Below are 20,144 nucleotides of genomic sequence, written 5' to 3'. Positions count from 1 at the left end.
ACAAGTAACCATAATTCTTAGTAGATGAAGCTCTGGGATCAGACAACATAGAAGTATTTTTACTTAGCATGGTATTTTTTTAAGTATAATTATTTATTAGAAATCCTTTCTTAAATAGCACCTTTCTTGAAACTCAACTAGTTTATATAATAGATTTTGAAAATGCAATTTACTGAATTTAAAACAAACAATAATTTAAAATATATAACATTATACAGCTTGGGCATTCAAGACTCAATTATTCCTAAAGTGAGCTTGTGGTCAAAGTCTCTAAGGAATCAATTACCCTGAATTATCATATTTATTACTCTTATGATCACGAAAAAAAAAATTTGAAAGATCCCACTGTGGATATTTGTTTCAAGATATTTTAAACAATCTTATAACTATTACCCTATAAATTATGCAATTAGCTACCACAATGCTAAATATATCATTACTGTATTAATCAATAATGAGAAATATTATGTTAAGCATTGCTTCACTCGGCATTGAATAGCTACTGGGTTTACCAAGAAGCTATCTTGGTAAAACAGTTGACACTATATTGACAAATATTAAAGTACAAAACACTAGAAGCTACAATTAATTGGAATTCTGAAATTTCTTTTCAAATGAGGCAGGTTTTGTGTTTGCTGGATGTTCAATATTTTATTTAGAAGAGAAATTACAGAAGGCCACACATCACAAAAATAGCAATATACAACACATAAAATTCTAAATGGACTTTAGATATCTTTAGTGTTAAACTCTGTAAGCTATCAAAGTTTGCAACTTTCTACTCTAATCTATACGGCAATGTTATACTTGCCAAGTTAAAATAATGTTAACAGTAATGGTATAAAGTCACCTGAATAGAAAGAAACCAGAGTCATAAACATGCTATAGCCTATTGTGATACATATATAGAAAAGATGCATTTTCTTGCCATTTAAAACTCACAGCTATGGGAGTTATATTCTGTTCAAGTTAAAAATAAAAAACAATCATGCAGAATTAACACTCAACTCTATATAAGTCAGTGGCCAAAAAAGAGAAACCTTGGAAGTTAATGTGTCAATACTAACAATTTTTAGATTCTGTCTAACTTAAAGAGTTGTACAAGTGGTAGGTTTTACTGAAAAAAGTATTTTTTTTTAGAGGTTAATAAACAATGTTCTCAAAAAGCAAAAGTCTCATCTCTTCAGACCAAAAGCAACATAGATTGAGAATTACAATCTGATCTTCCAAGGTATAGTTCTTGTCAGATGCTGTATAACAGCAAGTCAATCTCAATCAGTACATCAACTGAAAAAAATACTCAACTACTTTATAGACAGTTAAGTAAAACAAAACTAGATAGGAAAAATATTAATATGAAACAAACTATGGGTAAAACTATAAAGAATAACATACAATATAAATTACTATATATTTATCTATTTTAAAGCGCAAATTACTATAAAATCAAAAGTGATGATTTAAGATCTCTATTAGGATCCTGCCTCTGTGTAATTAAAAGCTGCTGCTGCAAGCCTCTATTATAAATGCAATCAGAAAATCTTTACAAGACTTCTATCTAGTGGCTTCTAAAGTTACTTTAATCATGAGAAACACAAGCTTTTTTAACAATGTATTCCAACAATCAGTTATGCTTGTTTCTAACTGGCTGATCATACAAATTAAGGTATAGAATAGCATGTTTGCTACTGGCTGATTGTTGCAACACAAAAATGCATACATGAAATAGTTAAACACAGCACACGGTATTACACCAAAGTGTTTTTCTCACTTCAAGTTTATTAAAACTTTAGCAGTACAAATTATCCAGGTTGCAGATTATCAAAAGATCAACTCATAAAGTCCACATTAAAAAAAAAGACAAACATAAAACAACTCAACAACAATGAAAAGAGGAAAACAACATAAAGGAGATTCAGCAAGTCTCTAAACTTAAATTTTGAGACAATGGAAATAAGTTTTTACAACTCACTCATCCACTTTTGTCTTCATCTGTTCCAGGGCTTGATTCATGATCAAATTTTTTATTTTTATCATGTACATGATCATTTTCTTGACCCTTTGATTTTTGGTTTTCTTTTTCCACTGAGGATCTGGTCTTATCCTCCTTATTTTTCAATGTAGAGAATTTTAATTCATTGTCCTGACTACTTTGTTTTATTTTTGAGAAGGGACTTTGATCTCTATCAGCCTTTTTTTCCTTGTTATTATTTGAGCTATTATGATCATGACTTTTAGAGTGCATTCTCTTCTCACCCTCAGAATTTTCTTTTCTGTGTGAACTCTTACTTTCTTGGTTTCTATATTTTTCTTTGTTTCTGCTCTGACTTTCTTCTCTCTCTGAGCTCCTTGAGTCTCTCCTCCTTCTCCTTCTATCTTTACTTCTCGATCTTCCTGGTGTTGCTCTTCTCTCTCGGCTCCGTGACCTTCCTCTTCTCCTGTACTCTTGTTCTCTGTATCTATGGTACTCCTTGCTTCTGCTGCGATCATGGTCATGGCTTCTGGATCGCACTCTTCTGCTCCTGTCCCTACTTCTGCTTCGTTCCCTTGTTCTACTATTGTAACTGTGCTTGCCTTTAGTTATATCACGTTCTCTACTCCTAGACTGTGCGCGTCTATCCTTTTCCTTACTTTTGTTATGATTATGCTCATTACTTTTTGATTCCAACTGTTTAGACTTCTCTTTACTTCTGCTCCTTTCCTGATCTTTTCCTTTAGAATCAGACTTTTCTTTTTCTTTAACGTTCTCATGATCCCTTTCTTTACTCCTTGACCTCATTCTTTTTTCTTCATGTCTATTATGCTTTGTTTCTCTTTCCTTACTCTTTGATTTCTCTTTGCTTTTACTCCTACTTTTAGATTTGGCCCTTTTCTTCACCTTGTTTTTATTATATTTATCATCTTTTTCTGAATTTCTTCTGACGTCTCTCTCTTTGCTGCTAGACTTATGGTCTTTTACTTTCTTTTCCTTTTCACTCTTTCTGTTTGGGCTTTCAGACACATGCCTGTGATCAGTTATTTTTTTCTCTTTTACTCTAACTGGGCTTCTTTGATTTTCTTTAATTTCATTTAACTCACTCCTAAAAAATGAAAAAAAAAGTTTTTTTGAAATTTTATTAGGAAAATACTGGTGTCCATTATTGGCTAAGATATTCTATTTTCCTTAAGATATTCAGAAACAATTGAAATGGCTATAAATAATGTATAATGGTAAAAAAAAAATACTTGTCACTACATTTGAAATAATATAGTTAAATCTTACTTATCCCCTTTGATCCATCTTTCACCACTTGATACCCTCATTCTTTGAGCTCTCTGCATCTCTTGCCTCCAATGTGGAGGAGTCTCACTACGCCTGAAACGATCCCTTGATCTGGATCTAGATGGAGTTCGGTAACGCTGAAGTAAAAAAAGAAGAAAATTAACATATAAAAATATAAAAACATTACAACAGTAGCAAAAGTGTATATACTTCTAGGTTCAAATAAAATGTCTGAAAGTTCTATGCTCTCTAATTAAAATGTCCCAATTTTCAGGTAAGAAATCAATAAGGTAGAAAGACTTTAAACAGCCATACTGTAAGTTCCAAATAAGAAGCATTTGTATTTGAAACTAATATTGAATGTCGACTATAATTGAAAAATAAAAAAATACTAAAAGAAAAAAAAAAAAAAAAAAAGAAGCATTAACCCACAAACTCTAGCTATCCATTTTTTCTCCATATACTGTCCTATTTAAGTAATGCTAAAGCAGAGTAAGTACAGGAACCCTTATAAGTTGCCAAGTTCCAACTTGGAAGTATGTTTTCTTAAAGTTTCAAAGCAAACATTTTCATATTATAAGAGAAAGTGAGTAAATGTTCATTTATTTATATTCATTTATTCAACCAATATTTACTCAGCCCTTAGGATGGCCAACCCTCTACCATATACTGAGGAAACATTAATGAGCTAAGACATGTCTGATTTTGCTCTCTTGGAACTTAAATTCTGCAAGGCTAGGAGAACACACAGACAGACATATAATTAGCTATTAAGCATATATACAGCTACGATCACAATGAATGTAAAAGGAAAAGTAAAGGGTGCTCGGAGAATATATAATAGAAATCTGACCTAGTACAGGGAAAGGGTGTGAAAGTTAAATATTAAAAGCTGAAAACTAAAGAATATGTATGAAGAGTTATCTAGGCAAGGGTAAGGAAAAAGACGTAAAAGGGGGTGAGGATAGCTGGGAGAGGAAGAACATGTGAGGCATAAAAAGTACCATGTCTGAAGGTTCTGAAACAGGAAGAAATAGCATGTTTTAGAGATGATGATAAGATAGATCAATATGGTTAAAGACAAAAATTGCAAAGGGAAGTAGTACTAGACAATAATGATGAGGTAAGCAAGGATGAGATCTGTGATGTCTCGTAAGCCAATTTTTTATTTATTCTAAGGTCAATAACAAAGGAGTGACATAATTAGGTTTTCATTTTCAAAATGACCATTCTGGATACTGTTTAGAGAAAGAATTAGATTAGTGATTCTCGAACTGTGATCTAGTGATCCCAAGACTCAGGGGATCTGTGAGGTCAAAACTATTTTTATAATGTCACATAATTTGCCCTTTTCACTTTTGTTCTTTCATTATTGTACAGTGGAGTTTTTCAGAGACAACATGTTTTGATGTCTTTGCTTTCATAGCTAATGGAATATGTGCTTATGTAGTCTTATTGTTTTAAATATTTCTCAGTTTTACTTTATAAAAGAGTAAATATTGATAGACATAATCCACATCAGCAAAAGCCTTTTTGGATCCTCAATAATTTAAGAATGTAAAGAGGTCCCAAGACAAAAAGTTTGAGAACTGCCATAAAAACAGGTAGGAAGCTATTTATAGTTCTGAGAACATACAATTAATTTAATTAAGATGGCAGGAATGGAGCTTGAGAGAAGCAGAAGTATTCCAGAGTATTTAGGGGATTGAACTGATAGGATTTGGTGATGAATAAGATAGAGAAGGTAGGAAAGAAAGGAGAAAAAAAAAATTCTTGGGTTTCAGTTTTAAGTAACTACACAGGTGATGGCATCTGTCACTGAGAATAGGAATCTAAATAAGGATCAGGACTGAAGAGTGCTATGCTCAATACTGTATATGCTGAGGTTGAGGTGCCCATTAGACAACTAAAAGGCTGTCAAATAAGTCTTTGGTGATAGAGCAGCAGATGGAGTTACAGCATACAGTAGCCACTGAAGCCATGGAAGTCACAAGACTGCCTAAGAAGCATATGCAGAATGAGCAGAGTGGGAACCCTGAAGTACAACAATATTTAAAGAGGACGAATAAGAGCATAAGCAGCCCGAGGTGACCTCTGAAAATGGTTCCCGATTCACTTAACCCAGAAAACCCCACAAAATCATGCGCATCAAGAGGATCAAATCATTGTGTTCACTTTAAAAACACCCGTGAAACTACCCAGGCCATCAAGGGTATACATATTAGAAAAGCAAAGTATCTGAAAGATGTCACTTTATAGAAGCAATGTGTGCCATTCTGTCATTACAATGGTAGAACTGGTAGGTGTGCCAAGGCCAAACATTGGGGCTGGATGCAGGGTCGGTGGTCCAAAGAGAATGCTAAATTTTTGTTGTACATGCTTAAATATGCAGAGTATGCTGAACTTAAGAGTTTAGATGCAGATTTTCTGGTCATCCAGGAGAACCAAGCTCCCAAGACATGGCACAGAAATTAACAGAGCTCGTGGGCGGATTAACCCTATGTGAGCTCTCCCTGCCACGCTGAGATGATCCTTACTGAAAAAGAGCAGATGGTTCCTAAACCAGAAGAGGAGGTTGCACAGAAGAAAAAGGAATCCTAGAAGAAACTAAAGAAATAAAAACTTAAATTTACTCCCAGGCCATAAGTTTTTTAAGCATCAAATAAATGCTTAAAAAAAAAAAAAAAAAAAAAAAAAAAAAAATTGGTTTGGAAATTAAAAAGACAGGTAAAGGAAGTTACTGGCTAGCTATGTGTATTTTATGTTCTGGGGCTTTATACTGAGGGTAGAAAGAGTGTTACGAGGGAGATCAAGTAAGACAAAAAATAAATGGATCCACTGGATTTTGTAACAAGGAGCTAATCACATGGCAAACTCTGTATTCAGCAGAACGGCAGAAGACAAACTGAAAGGGGTGAGGAATGCGTAGGAAGTAAAGAAATAATATTCTAAGTATAGCATAGTTTCTAAATTTTGAAAACACAGTAAATATTTAAATTCTGATGGGGAGAATCTAGCAAAGAGAAAGAGGATGAAATAAAAAAAATACAGTTAATTTTTAAGAAAAGTAGAGATATAATGGTCAGGAAGTAATAAGGGGGCACAAATGATCTTGATTTCATTTTACACCACATACATGTAAAATCCATTAACATCCCATGGATTTTCAGTTTGTCAGTTCTAACACAAAGAAGTTACTATAAAAAGAGTACATATAATTCAATATCCATAACTATTCTAAATTTTAGTCATTTATACATAAAATATTTAAGAAACATTCTAAAATTATTTAATATAAATGTAACACTATTAAGATTTATGGGAAAAGAATCACGTACCCTTGGTCCTCTTCCTTTAATCTTCCTGCCAGACCTAGTAACTAAAAGTCGCCTCTGGTATGAAGCAGGCTGGGAGTTAGGTGGATTACTAGAAACGAGCAAAGAGAAAATGAAAACACATTATTTTTCAAAAGTAAATCTAGAGAACACAGTTTTACTGATACAATTAATTTAAAATCTTAGATAATGAGTGATTTTCAACCAGGAATGTTATCAATTCCTAGTAGGTATTTGGAAAAGTATAAGAGCATTTTTTTTTCCCAACTGTCAATGTCTAGAAGGTGCTCTTGGTACCAAGTGCCCAGGAGTCAGAATGCTAAAATCTTCTAATGTATGAAGATGAAGAACTACTCTGCTCCCAAATTCCAGTTGTGTGCTATGGAAGAAACATTGTTACATAATCTTTACTAAGATAAAGTTAACTTGATAGTACTAAGAAAAATTAACATAGAAGAAAGAGCTCGGAGTAGGCTATATGTTGTGGGAGAACCATTTTAAAACTACCTTATTCCAAAGTAACTTATTATCCTACGAGCAGTTGTTAATTGGTAATAAAACTATAGAGAACCGTAATTAATGTGAATTAAGTAGAAATAAACTGGTCTAAATTAGCAAAACGTTTATATCATGGTTTAGACCGAAAAGTAAAACTATTTTAAAACAACGAGCTAATATTTGATTAGCACTAACAATATCCATGTAAGTTATATTTGAAAAGTTCATTTTAAAGTAGTTCAAACATTTTCTCTTTGATATTTCCCTTTGATATTTCCCTAGAAACATCCTTTCCTAATACTTGAGGAAAAATGAACTAAACCCAATCCATCAAAATTACCCTGTTTCAAATATCTAAGACTCATTTTTATATTTTTACTATATTGTGAAAGTATACGGGGATTGCTCAGAATTACTTTTATGTTATAACAATATATTCTGATCATAAATGAGAAAGAATTCAATCATCTATATAGAAAATTTCTGAAAGTATTTGAACATGATATCAGTTTTCATTACAATATCATAAATCACACAAGGAAAATAGCATTTTTCCCTCTGAGAAATTGAAAAATAAAGGTTTTTACTTGCTTAAAAGTTTAATGTATACAAATAGCACAGTAAAACATTTATCTCGTTCCGAATAGAATTGGTTTAAAGTACCACTCAATATTTCTTTTGGTATTTGCAATGTTTAGTTTTTTAAAAAGTAATTTTTACTGAAAATCTGTTTGAATTGTCAACTTATCTTTTTTGCAAAAAAGAGTGTTACTAACATTATCCTATAAAAAAAGATTTCAATTTTGGGAGAAAGTCAACAATTAAATCTTATCGAAAATAAGTAAAAACATTTTTTTTTCTTCCTTTTTTTTTAAAAAAAATTATTTTTATTATGGTGACATTAGTTAATGAAATCCAATAAGTTTCAGGTATACGATTTAACAGTAAGTCCTATGTATATTGCATTGTGTGTTCACCGCCCAGAGTTAGATTTCTTTCTGTCACCACATTTTTGACCTCTTTTACCCTATCTACCCCCATAATGTGTGTGTGTGTATATATATATATATATTTTAAAGTAAGGTTCTTGTATATATATATATAATGTGTGTGTGTGTGTGTGTGTGTGTATATATATATATATTTTAAAGTAAGGTTCTTGTAAAGAAGGTAGGGCACTCTACAAGATATGCACATTCACATACCATTCTCTCTCTCTGTCTCTTTCTCTGTTTTTCCTTTCTTTTTCATCAGCTTTAGGAGGACTTTTTCTCATTAGAAACCTATTTTCAGGTATAGGAGGGATCTCTTCTGGACGGACAGTAGACTGGGGTTGTGCTTCAAGATTTTCAGCCTCACTTTCACTGGATGCACTTAATAGAAACACAAAACAAGTTTCATCTGGTTATTCTGTGTCTGCCCCAATTTTCAATCGTTGGTATTTCTTTCCTTTGGAAGATGTCACAATATATACACTATCCTGTAGCCCTCAAAGATATAATTATATGAGGAAAATGTTCTTTTATTCTTCTGTCAAACCAACTACTGCCCAAAAACCCAAAGCAACTTTTGCGTTGCTATAGTCTCAAAAACATATTTCCCAATAAAATGGATCAAAAAATGAAACTCCATAGGCAATGCACTGGTAAATTTAAAATATTTTAAAATGTAGGTAAAGAAATTAGTTGCTTTAGAGGTAATAGGCATATGAAGACAAGTTTTAGTGCAAATACGAATTATTTCAGACAAAATGGAAAACAGTAAATAAGCTGATATCTGTTTTCTACCCTTATCAGAGCAGAGAAAAAAACAAAAAAGTAAGACAACTGTTAGTTTCCTATAATTCTCATTAATCTCATATTTTTCCCATAAATACAAACCTATAAAACCAAGAGCATCATTTCATTGAGTTCTGGCAAAATAAACTGAATGGTTTTGTTGAAAATGAAAATAAATAGGCTTTTGGTCAAGATGGCAGAATAGTTAAATACTGCATGTCTACTCCCACTAGTATATCAAATTTACAATTAACTATACAGAAAACCATTACTGAGAACGGCCTGAAGTCTAGCTGAAGAGAAGTCCTATAACTAAGGATATACAGAAGAAGCCGCATGGAGACTGGTGGGAGAGGTGGAGACATGGAAGGGCTGGTCTCATATCCACATGTGGCAGTTAAAAATCGGGAGGGATACCTCAGCTGAAGAGGTTCCCCCTGAGGAGTAAGGGATCCCAGCCCCACAACGTACTCTCTAGCCTATGGTTCCAGGGCTGGGAAGAGAATTTCCCACAACTTCTGGCTGTGAAAACCAGCAGAGACTGTGGCTGAGACAGATGGCTGCTGAAGTCCCAGATACTCCTCTTAAAGGGCTGGCACAGGGACTTGTTGATAGACTCACTTGCTCTGAGCTCCAATAGTGGAAAGGCAGCTCAAAAGGCACTAGGGACATATGAGGAAGAACTGAATTGCCTGGCTGTGGGGCAAGGGCTGGAGGGGCAACTTCCTCTCAGAAAGAAATGCTGGCAGAAGCCATTGTTCCTTTGTTGAAGCCTCCCCCAAACCAAAGTACAGACACAGGCAAATGCCATATCTGAGTCAACCTGGCCAACATTGTTTGCCCAGCTATGGTGATTCCCTGAAACCTTGCCCCAACCAATTTCAGACCAACCCAAGACATTTCCAGAGGCTTTATCATACAAACAGCCTGTCTTAGCTTATGCTTCAAATGTTCCTGAAATCTCTCAAAGGTTCACAAACTCCAAGTAAGCAACAGCAAGCCTCAGTGTACGCTGTAACTCTTGCTAAACAGCCCCAAGCCTGTCACTAGCAGCAGCCAACCTAAGGAACCTCTAAGCGCAGCATAAGTGGCAACCATGTACAGATCATTTTGTAGCTTCTATCAAGTGACTCAGTGCAGGGTACAGGCAGTGGCTGACTGTGGTCTGCACCAGAGCCCCTCCCAAGTGGCTCCAGAACAAACATGCCCACTGGCCAGGTTCAGATCACACAAGACCACCACCTGAACACTTCCACAAACAGCACATCCAAAGGGCAGACTTGGCAGGCACCATAGCCCTACTAGAGCAAATCCTACTCTGTAGGGTCAGCTCCTGCACAACAGCTCCTCCACTGTAGTCACGGCCAGTCTTAACAATCAATCAGCCTGTGGGTCAATCCCTCCCAATGACGTGCCAACAGCAATCAAGGATCAACTATAATGGAAGGGCACATACAACTCATACAAAGGACACACCTGTAGCATCCAGGTCAGGTGAATGGGGAGACTGAACCACTGGGCCCCACAGGACACTTAACTACATAAGACCACTCTACAAAAACCAGGAGATGCCGCAGCTCTACCTAATACATAGAAACAAATACAGGAAGGCAGCCAAAATGAGGAGACAAAGAAATAGTTCTGAAATGAAAGATTAAAACAAAGCTCCAGAAAAAGAACTAAACAGAATAGAGACAAGCAATCAATCTACTAGATGCACAGTTCAAAACATTGGTAATAGGGATGCTCAACAATCTCAGAACTTTAAGAAAGAGACAGGAAACCTAAAAATAGAGATAGAAAACGTAAAAAAGAACCAGCCAGAAACGAAGAATACAATAACTACAACGAAGAATAGAGGAAATCAACAGTAGATCAGATGAAACAGAGAATCAAATAAGTGATTTGGAAGATAAGGTAGCAGAAAACAATCAAAACAGCTACAAGAAAAAAGAATCCAAAAAAATGAGGACAATATAAGGGGCTTCTGAGACAGCATCAAGTATACCAACATTTACATCATAGGAATACCAGGAGAAGAGAGCAAGGAATTGAAAACCTATTTTAAGAAATAATGACAAAAAACTTCCCTAATTTGGTGAAGGAAATAAGACATACAAGCCCAGGAAGTACGGAGAGTCACAAACAAGATGAACCCAAAGAGGCCCAAACCAAGACACAACATAATTAAAATACCAAAGGTTAAATACAGGGGATCTTAAAAGCAGCAAGAGAAAAGCAGGTAGTGACCTATAAGGGAGCTTCAATAAGACTGTCAACTGATTCCTCAACATAAACTTTGCAGGACAGAAGGAACTGGCATGAAATATTTAAAATGATAAAAAGCAAAGACCCACAACCGAAATTACTTTCCCCAGCAAAGCTATCATTTAGAATCAAAAGACAGATAAAGAGCTTCCCAGAAAGAAAAAGCTAAAGGAGTTCATCACCACCAAACCAGCATAGAAAAAGCTAAAGGAGTGCATCACCACCAAACCAGCAAAGAAGAAATGTTAAAGAAACTTCCTTAAGAAGAAAAAAATAAGTAAAAAATATGAATAATAAATGGCAATAATTACATATTTATCAACAATTAGTTTAAATGTAAATGGATTAAATGCTCTAATTAAAAAACATAAGGAGACTGAAAGGATAAGAAAACAAGGCCTCTACATTTGCTGCCTATAAGAGACTCACTTCAGATTTAAAGACACACATTGGTTCAAATAAAAGAATGGAAAAAGATTATTTCATGAAAATGGAAACAAAAAAGCTGGGGTAACAATACTTATACCAGACAAAAGAGACTTTAAAACAGACCATAACAAGAGACAAAGAAGGACCCAGAAATATCACTTCTGGATATGTATCTGAAGAAACCCAAAATACTAATTCAAAAAGAATTATGAATCCATATATTCACTGCAGCACTATTTACCATAGCCAAGTTACAGAAGCAACCTAAATGTCCATCAATATATGAATGACTAAAGAAGAAGTGGTGTATATATATACAAAGGAATATTACTCAGCCATAAAAAGAAGTGAAATCTTGCTATGTGCAACAACATGAATGGACCTAGAGGGTATTATGTTAAGGGAAATAAGCCAGAGGAAGACATTACCATATGATTTCACCTACATGTGGAATCTAAAAAACAAACAAAAAAACAGAATCAAACTCATAGATACATAAAACATTTTGATGGTTGCCAGACTGGGAAGATGGGAGTGAAAAAAGGGAAGGGATTAATTAGTATAAATTGGTAGTGCAAAATAGTCATGGGGATGTAAAGTACAACACAGAGAATACAGTCAATAATACTATGATAACTACGTATATTGTGTCAGATGGGTACTAGATTTATTGGCATGATCACTTTATAAGTTTATAAATGTCTAATCACTGTTGCATACCTGAAACTAATATTAGAGTATATGTTAACTGTAACTGAAAAATAAATTATTGAAAAATAAAAGAAAAAGAAAATGGAAATGAATATACCCTTAATCTATAGACTATACAACATCAAGATGGTCTTATACTTTATGGTGTAATATATTTCTATTTTAATGTTTGTATATAATTGACCCCAAATTCCAACGGGTTTATTTATAAACAGAAGAGAACTAGAATATAAATCTAGTATTGAAAAAGTAAAATTAAGACCTTTTCTTGCTTTTCTTTCGCTTCTTCTTTTCTTTCTTGTGTTTTCGGGAATTTTTCCTATGTTTCTTTTTTCTTTTTTTTGATTTCTCTTCAGAAGCACTTTCAGAATCAGAAGAATCAGAAGAGGACTGAGAATCACTTGAGCTATCTGAGTCACTGGATGATGATGAGGAGGAGGAGGATGATTTATGCCTTTTCTTTTCTTCTTTCTTAGCTTTAATAAAAAGCAAAAAGAGTTTTGGTCAACATTTTTTAAACAAACTTTGTAAGTGAAAGTAATACTTTCTAAGTCCAATATTTTAAACTTAGCTCACCCAGCTATTTGAATTGAGGGGTACAAGAAAGGAGTCAAGAGTCAGGATTAGGAGGAAAAAAAAAAAAAGTCAGGATTAGAATCCAGATACCAAGATTCATGGGTCAGAGCTGAATCTAGGAAACCAAAAAATTTTGGAAAAGTAATAAGTACGTCTAAAATAATAAACTAAGTTAACTTTAGAAAAACATTTGAATAAAAGTTTTTAAAAAAGTACAAAAGTAACATTTAAGAGTTCCAGATTCTATCTTCTTGTAGTTTTCTAGTATTATCAAGACTGGAGGTAGAACTGGAGGAGAGAAATGACATACAAAAAATACTTTGCACAAATGTGGAAAGAAACATGATTCCATTGGCATGGGCTTATGTTTCAATGCCTGAGCAGGAGTAATGACTAAGAAATGGATTTAGGTGGAGAGAATACTTGCAACAGACGGCAGTCACTTGTCAGTGATTAATAATTATATTTTTGGGTTTCTAAAAAAATAACTTCAAATTGAAATTTTATTTTTGGTTAAGGAAGTAATAATTTTAAAGGGTGCCACAAAACTCAGATGTACTAAGGCCTAGGCAACAAAAGTAAATAAGTGAATTAATACAACAGGAATCAGGGAAAGATATGACAAAGTAGACAGAGACTGACCCAGGTAATATATTAGACTCCATCAGTTCAAATGATATTGGAAAATAATATATAAAGCATTTACCTTGCTTTTCCTATCTGAATTGTACATCTGACTAACTATATAGTAGATGAAAGGAAGATGCTCTTTATCAAAAATATTATAGGAATAAATGAGAAAAGAATCAGAGTTAGAATACCATTATTTTACAACCCCTAATGAGGCACTGACCACCAACGGCTGCTGAAGAGCAGAGACAACCTGTCCTATAGGCCTCGTGCTTCTATCAACAGGAATTACAACAAAATCAAAACAGCACTGGATCAATATTTTAGAACTACAAAGTTATATGAAATAGAAGCACAGAAGGAACACATTACATAACATAAAGACGTAATCTATAAAACCCAGTGTGTGCAGTAATGGGAAACACTATAGGACAAAAGACCTAGACAAAAGACCTAGGCTGCTCAACAAACGGATCTCATATAAAGAGATGGTGAGAAGCAGCAGAGGGAGGAGTTGCCACCGCCACTGCCGTCGCCACCACAACTACCACCACTGCAGCCACAGTCATGGCATCCACCGCTACTATGACCTTTATCTTTGTGTGAGACTGGAGCCTGCACGCTAGATTTGTCACTGCGATGGGCAGCAGAGCTCTGGAGGTTTATACCATAGGACAGAAAAACCAGAGTTGAATAAAAAGGAGTGTGCTATGAAACAGAATAGGATATCATTTTATTATAAATCTGGGAGGAGTGATGTCAGAAACATGGCAGAGTGAGAGATGTCCCCGATCCTTCCTCCTGAAAAATAAGGTGAAATCTAAAACTCGACAAACACCCAATCTGCACACAAGCACATCTGAGCGAGTGATCTGCACATAAGAGGTACCAGAGGTCAGACCAGCGGGAGTCCCGGGAGTCCAGAGGTAGATTGGGAAGAACAAAGAAGCTGCCTCTGGTAACGGAGAGCTCCCCTCCTTGGGGGAGGGGAGAAGTTGCTGCTGGTCCCCTGAACAGCGCTGCCTAAGGACTCTGTGAGCTCCATGCAGCGGAGCCCAGGGGTTAAGGCAGAAAGCAAAGCGGGACTAACAACAGAGAAGTAACAGCTGGATCTTACCAGCTGAAGTTGCAAATCATGAAGCTGAGCTACAATAACCCCTCATACACCAATCCAGAGGGTACGCCCCAGGGGAATTTGAATAAATGCTACCAAAACTCTTGCTAACACTGAGAACGTGGGTAGTGATCGTCATTGAATATTTAGTAGAAAAAAAAAAAGAAATAAGAATTATTAAGTCTCAAAGCAGAGCTCCAAGAAGCTCAGACATCACCTACTGGAAACCAAAAGAAAAACACCTTAGCAAAAGGCTAAAGAGAGACTTTTAGTAAATCTTTCTAGAGAGAAAAAAAAGTGCAGAATATACTGCCCAAGTGGAGAAATAGTCAATTAAACACCATGAACAATCAAGGTGACAAGGCAGCTCAGAAAGAAAGAGAAAAATTTCCGGAAAATAAACTTAAAGACATAGAAATATTCAACTTAAATGACAGAGAAGTAAGGATTGGAATTCTGAAAAAAACTCGATGAGATCCAAAATAACTCCTGTCAACAATTCCAGGAGCTGAGAAAAAAACCAGATCAGCAAAATTAGTTTTTTTGGCTGGGACACTGAAACTCTAAAAATGAGATAAATAGAACTAATGGAGATGAAGAATGAAATAGCAAGCTTAGGAAATAGAGTCAACCAAATGAAAGTAAGGAGCATTGATATTGAAAGCAGAACTTAGAAATAATTCAGAAGAAAAAAAACTGAATGAAAAAGAATGAAAGAGAAGTATAAGAACTAACTGATACCATCAGGAAACATAAGAATAATGGGTATTCCAGAAGGAGAGGAAAAAGAGCATGAATCAGACAGCATTTTCAGACAAAGAGCTAACAAGAATTTCTCGAATCTAAGGAATGAGCTGGAATTTGGAAATGAAGAAGCTAACAGAACACTCAATTATCTTAACTCAAAAAAGCCTTCTCCAAGACACATTATATTAAAATTATCAAAAATTAGTAACAGAGAATTCTCAGGACAGCCAAAGAAAAGAAGACACTAACCCATAAAGGAAAACCTGGTAGATTATCTTTGGAATTTTTAGCACAAACCTTACAAGCAAGAAAGGAGTGGACTCAAATGTTCAAACTGTTAAATGAAAGGAACTACCAGGTGAGAATAATGTATCCAGCTAAGCTCTCCTTTAGTTATGAAGGAGAAATAAAGACCTTTCCAGACATATAAAAATTGAGGAAATTCTCCACTACGAGGCCTGCACTACAGGAAATTCTGAAAGAGGTCAGCTCACCTAAAACAAAATGACAAAATTAGAGCAAAATGAAATGAAATTGAGAACAATGACAACAACAGAAAAATAAATGCAACAAAGAGCTGGTTCTTTGAGAAGGTTAGTAAAATTGATAAACCCCTGGCTAGACTCACTAAAGAAAAAAGAGAAATGACACAAATAAACAAAATCAGAAATGAAAGAGGGGAAATTACGACTAACATCGCAGAAATACAAAGGATCATACAAGAATAATATGAAAAAGTACATGACACCAAATTTAATAACCTAGAAGAAATGGACAAGTTCTTAGAAAGATACAATCTTCCTAGACTGAATCAAGAACTGGAATATCTAAATAGACTGATCAGTCATATGGAAATTGAAACAATCATCAAAAAGCTACCAAAAGTAAAAGTCAAGGACCACACTGCTTCACCAGAGAATACTACCAAACATTTAAAGATTTAATACCTATTCTCCTCAAACTCTTCTGAAAAATCGAAGGAGGCAATACTTGCTAACTCATTTTATAAGGCCAATATTACTCTGATACCAAAACACACAAAAAAGAAAACTATAGACCAATAACTCTCATGAACACAACGCAAAAATCCTAAATAAGATACTAGAGTGAACCGAATACAGCAATATATTAAAAAGATTTTACACCACGATCAAGTGGGCTTCATCCCAGGGGCACAGGGATAGTACAATATAGGCAAATCGATTAATGTGATACACCACATAAACAAATTAAAAAATAAGAATATGATCACATCAATAGGTGCAGAAAACGCCTTCGACAAAATACAGCATCCATTTATGATCAAAACTCTTAACAAAACTGGTACAGAAGGAAAGTACCTTAACATAATAAAGGCCACATAAGACAAACCCTCAGCCAACATTTTACTTAATGGTGAAAAACTAAAAGCCTGTCCTCTAAGATCAGGAACAAGACAAGGCTGTGCACTATCACCACAGCAGGCAAGAGAAAGATATAAAAGGCATCGAAATAGCAAACGAAGAAGCCAAACTGTCACTATTTATGGACCACATGATTTTCTCTATAGAAAACCCTAAATACTCGACAAACGCTAATAGAAATAATACGGTAAATAAATCACTGTTCAAAAATCCATAGTGTTCCTATATTCTAATAATGAAGTGTCAGAAAAAGAAGTGAGAAAAATAACTCCTTTTGCAATTACAACAAAAAGAATAAAATATCTAGGAATAAACCTAATGAAACATGTGAAGGACCTATATAATGAAAACTATAAGACCTTAATAAAAGAAATTGAAGAAGATACAAAGAAATTTCCAAGTTCTTAGATTGGAAGAATCAACATAGTTAAGATGACCTTATTACCGAAAGATTTAATACAATCCCCATCAAAATCCCATCAGCACTCTTTAAAGAAACAGAACAAAAAATCATCACATTTCTATGGAAACACAGAAGACCCCGAATCACCAAAGCCACCCTGAAAAAAAAGAACAAGGCTGGAAGTATCACTCTTCAAATTACAAAGTGACAATAATCAAAATGGCTCAGTATTGGCAGAAAAAGAGACATACAGACCAGTGGAATGGAACTGAGAGTCCAGAAATAAACCCATGTTTATATGGGCAAATAATTTTCGACAAAAGAGCCAAAAACATACAGTAGAGACAGGAAAGCCTCTATATAAATGGTGCTGGGAAAACTGGAAAGCCCCCTGCAAAAGAATGAAACTAGAATGTTGTCTATTACCGCACACCAGAATTAAGACAAAATGGATTAAGGACTTCAATATAAAACCTGAAACAATAACATTCATAGAAGAAAACATAGGAACTAAACTCATGAACCTTTAACTTAAAGAGGACTTTATGAATTTGACCTCAAAGACAGAGCAAAAGGAAAAATAAATGAATGGGACTATATCAAAGTAAAAAGCTTCTGCATAGCAAAAGAAACCTTCAACATGGTAAAGAAACAACCATGCAAATGAGAAAAATATATTTGCAAGCAATGCCTCTGATAAAGGCCTAATATCCAAAATATACAAAGAACTCATACAACTTAGTAACAACAAAAAAATAAATGATCCAGTCAAAAAATGGGCAGAGGACCTGAACAGACACTTCTCCACAGAGGACATAAAAATGGCCAACAAATATATGAAAAGATGCTCAACATTGCTAGTGATTAGGGAGATGCAAATCAAAATCACAATGAGATACTATCTCACACCTGTTAGAATAGCTATAATCATAGCTATAATCAACAGGACAAGTAATAACAAGTGTTGCAGAGGATGTGGAGAAAAAGGAATCCCCCTACACTGCTGGTGGGACTGCAAATTGGTACAGCCACTATGGAAAACAGTATGGATGTTTCTCAAAAAACTAAGGATTGATCTACCATATGATCCAGCAATCCCTCTGCTGGGCATTTACCCCAAAGACTTGAAAACATATATCTAAAACGATATATGCATACTGATGTTCAAAGTAGCATTATTCATGGTGACCATGACATGGAAGCCACTGAAGTGTCTTACAACAGATGACTAGATAAAGAAATTGTGGTACATATATACGATTTATTGTATATATGTAGTATTACTCAGTCATAAGATGAAATACTGCCATTTGCGCCAACATGGATGGACCTTGAGATAATCATGCTTAGATAAGCCAGACAGAAAAAGTTGAAAACCACATATAACTTATATATGGAATATAAACCTAAAAGCAACAAACAAGAGACTCATGGACATGGACAATAGACTAGTGGTTTTCAGAAGGTAGGTGAGACAGGGGGGAGGAAGATGGGGTAAAAGGGATCAAATATGTGGTGACAGAAAGAGATCTATGGGCGGTGAACATACAATGCAACATATATATGATATACTGTTGAATTGTACACTTGAAACTTACTGAATTTCGTTAACCAATGTCACCATAAAAAAAAAAAAAGAGAGATGGTGGTGAATAGAATCTATTTAAAAAAAAAAAAAAAAAGTTTTAAAATCAACCCTAATGTTTGAACTTTATTTGGATTCAAATTCAAACACTAAAAAATTAATAATAATGAAACAATTAGAAATTTGAATACATTCAAAATTTTTGATATTTAAGAATATGTGTATGTGCACATATTATGACATTTTTTAAAGAGTCACCTTTTAGAGATAAATACTGAAATATTAATTAATGTTGCCCAGAATTTGCTTCACAATAACAGGAAATGGAGAATTGGCCAGGATAGATAAAACAAGATTGGCTATGAATTAGTTGTTGAAGCTGGGTAATGAACGTGGGTGTTTTGATATACTATTTCAATCACTTCTGTATAATGTTAATATTTTCTGTAACAGAAAAATGGAAGAGGATAAAGAAAATATATCTTTGGACTGCTGGGGAGCTGTTTACAGACCTTAACCAAAGGTTTAACAGCTAGTTTGTAACCTTTCCCTTAGCCTCAGTAACAGTTAAGTATTTGGCACTTAGCCAAATCATTCTTAACACTCTTAACTCAGAATTTATAGGAGTGTGCTAAGTCCAAGATAAATAATAATATGGCTGAAGTTACCATACACTTGGTAAAGGACTTAGAGTTCACTGTTAAAATTGCTTTTCTAGTATGGGTGACACGCTACTGCACTGGAGAATGAGAACAAGGTAAAAAAGCTGAAGGGACCCCAGAGATTATAACAGCTTCACTGAAGTAGTCTTTCCTCACCTAGCTGTACTCCTTAGCATGAACGTACTAAGTGTGAGATGCCTGGACATATGCAAGTTCTGTCTGGAATATATGAGATTTCTACAATGCTGCTGCTGTACAAGTCATGCTGTTTTCTCTCCTGTATCCTTTTTTAAAGGTAAACACATTTACTTCTGAGTGAGGCCTATCTTCTTCTATGAGTTCAAGTTGTTAACCTGAACCTAAAACCACTGTTGCTGGTGACGCAGAGTGGGTATGCAAACATGTATAACCTGAAAAAGTCACTTATATATCCTAAAAACCAGAGGGATACAGTGGTGATGGTGTGGAATCAAACTCAAAGAAATTCAAGGAAGAAAATAAATTCAAATGAACATGAGTAACTCTAAATAAAAATATTCAGGACCACATAACATGCAAGAAAAATAAAAATATTCCACGCAAGCACAAAACAGAGCTGTTAAAATTACTTGACAAAATATAGTAATGCTTTACCCCATGATTAACAAAGCTTTATTCACCAGTTCCAACTTTCACCTTTATCTTGCAGTGGGATTCTTTCCTATGAGAAATATATTGTAGTTTATTTCTTTAAAAAGTAAGCC

General features: G+C 34.6%; 1 protein-coding gene and 1 pseudogene across 6 annotated transcripts in view; one reads left to right on the top strand and one right to left on the bottom strand.

Moving 5' to 3' along the window:
* Positions 1-1,748: 1,748 nt before the first annotated feature.
* PPIG (peptidylprolyl isomerase G) overlaps positions 1,749-20,144 on the bottom strand; it is a 44,512-nt gene continuing 26,116 nt past the window's right edge. For 3 of the 6 annotated variants that reach the window (XM_006921170.3, XM_015596573.2, XM_025039502.1), the window contains 5 exons: positions 12,544-12,757; positions 8,301-8,468; positions 6,601-6,688; positions 3,263-3,399; positions 1,749-3,080 (listed from right to left, as the gene is read on the bottom strand). In XM_006921170.3, the coding sequence (XP_006921232.1) occupies positions 1,973-3,080; positions 3,263-3,399; positions 6,601-6,688; positions 8,301-8,468; positions 12,544-12,757 (1,715 nt within the window). In that variant the 3' untranslated portion in view covers positions 1,749-1,972. The remainder of the gene's footprint in view (positions 3,081-3,262; positions 3,400-6,600; positions 6,689-8,300; positions 8,469-12,543; positions 12,758-20,144) is intronic. The other 3 variants (XM_006921169.3, XM_006921171.3, XM_006921172.3) reach the window with 1 other exon arrangement.
* LOC102895788 lies at positions 3,408-5,939 on the top strand (annotated as a pseudogene).

The sequence above is a fragment of the Pteropus alecto genome, unplaced genomic scaffold (assembly GCF_000325575.1).
Source record: "Pteropus alecto unplaced genomic scaffold, ASM32557v1 scaffold3, whole genome shotgun sequence".
In the NCBI taxonomy this organism is placed as follows: Eukaryota; Metazoa; Chordata; class Mammalia; order Chiroptera; family Pteropodidae; genus Pteropus; species Pteropus alecto.
This window is presented reverse-complemented; position numbering and strand designations above follow the sequence as displayed.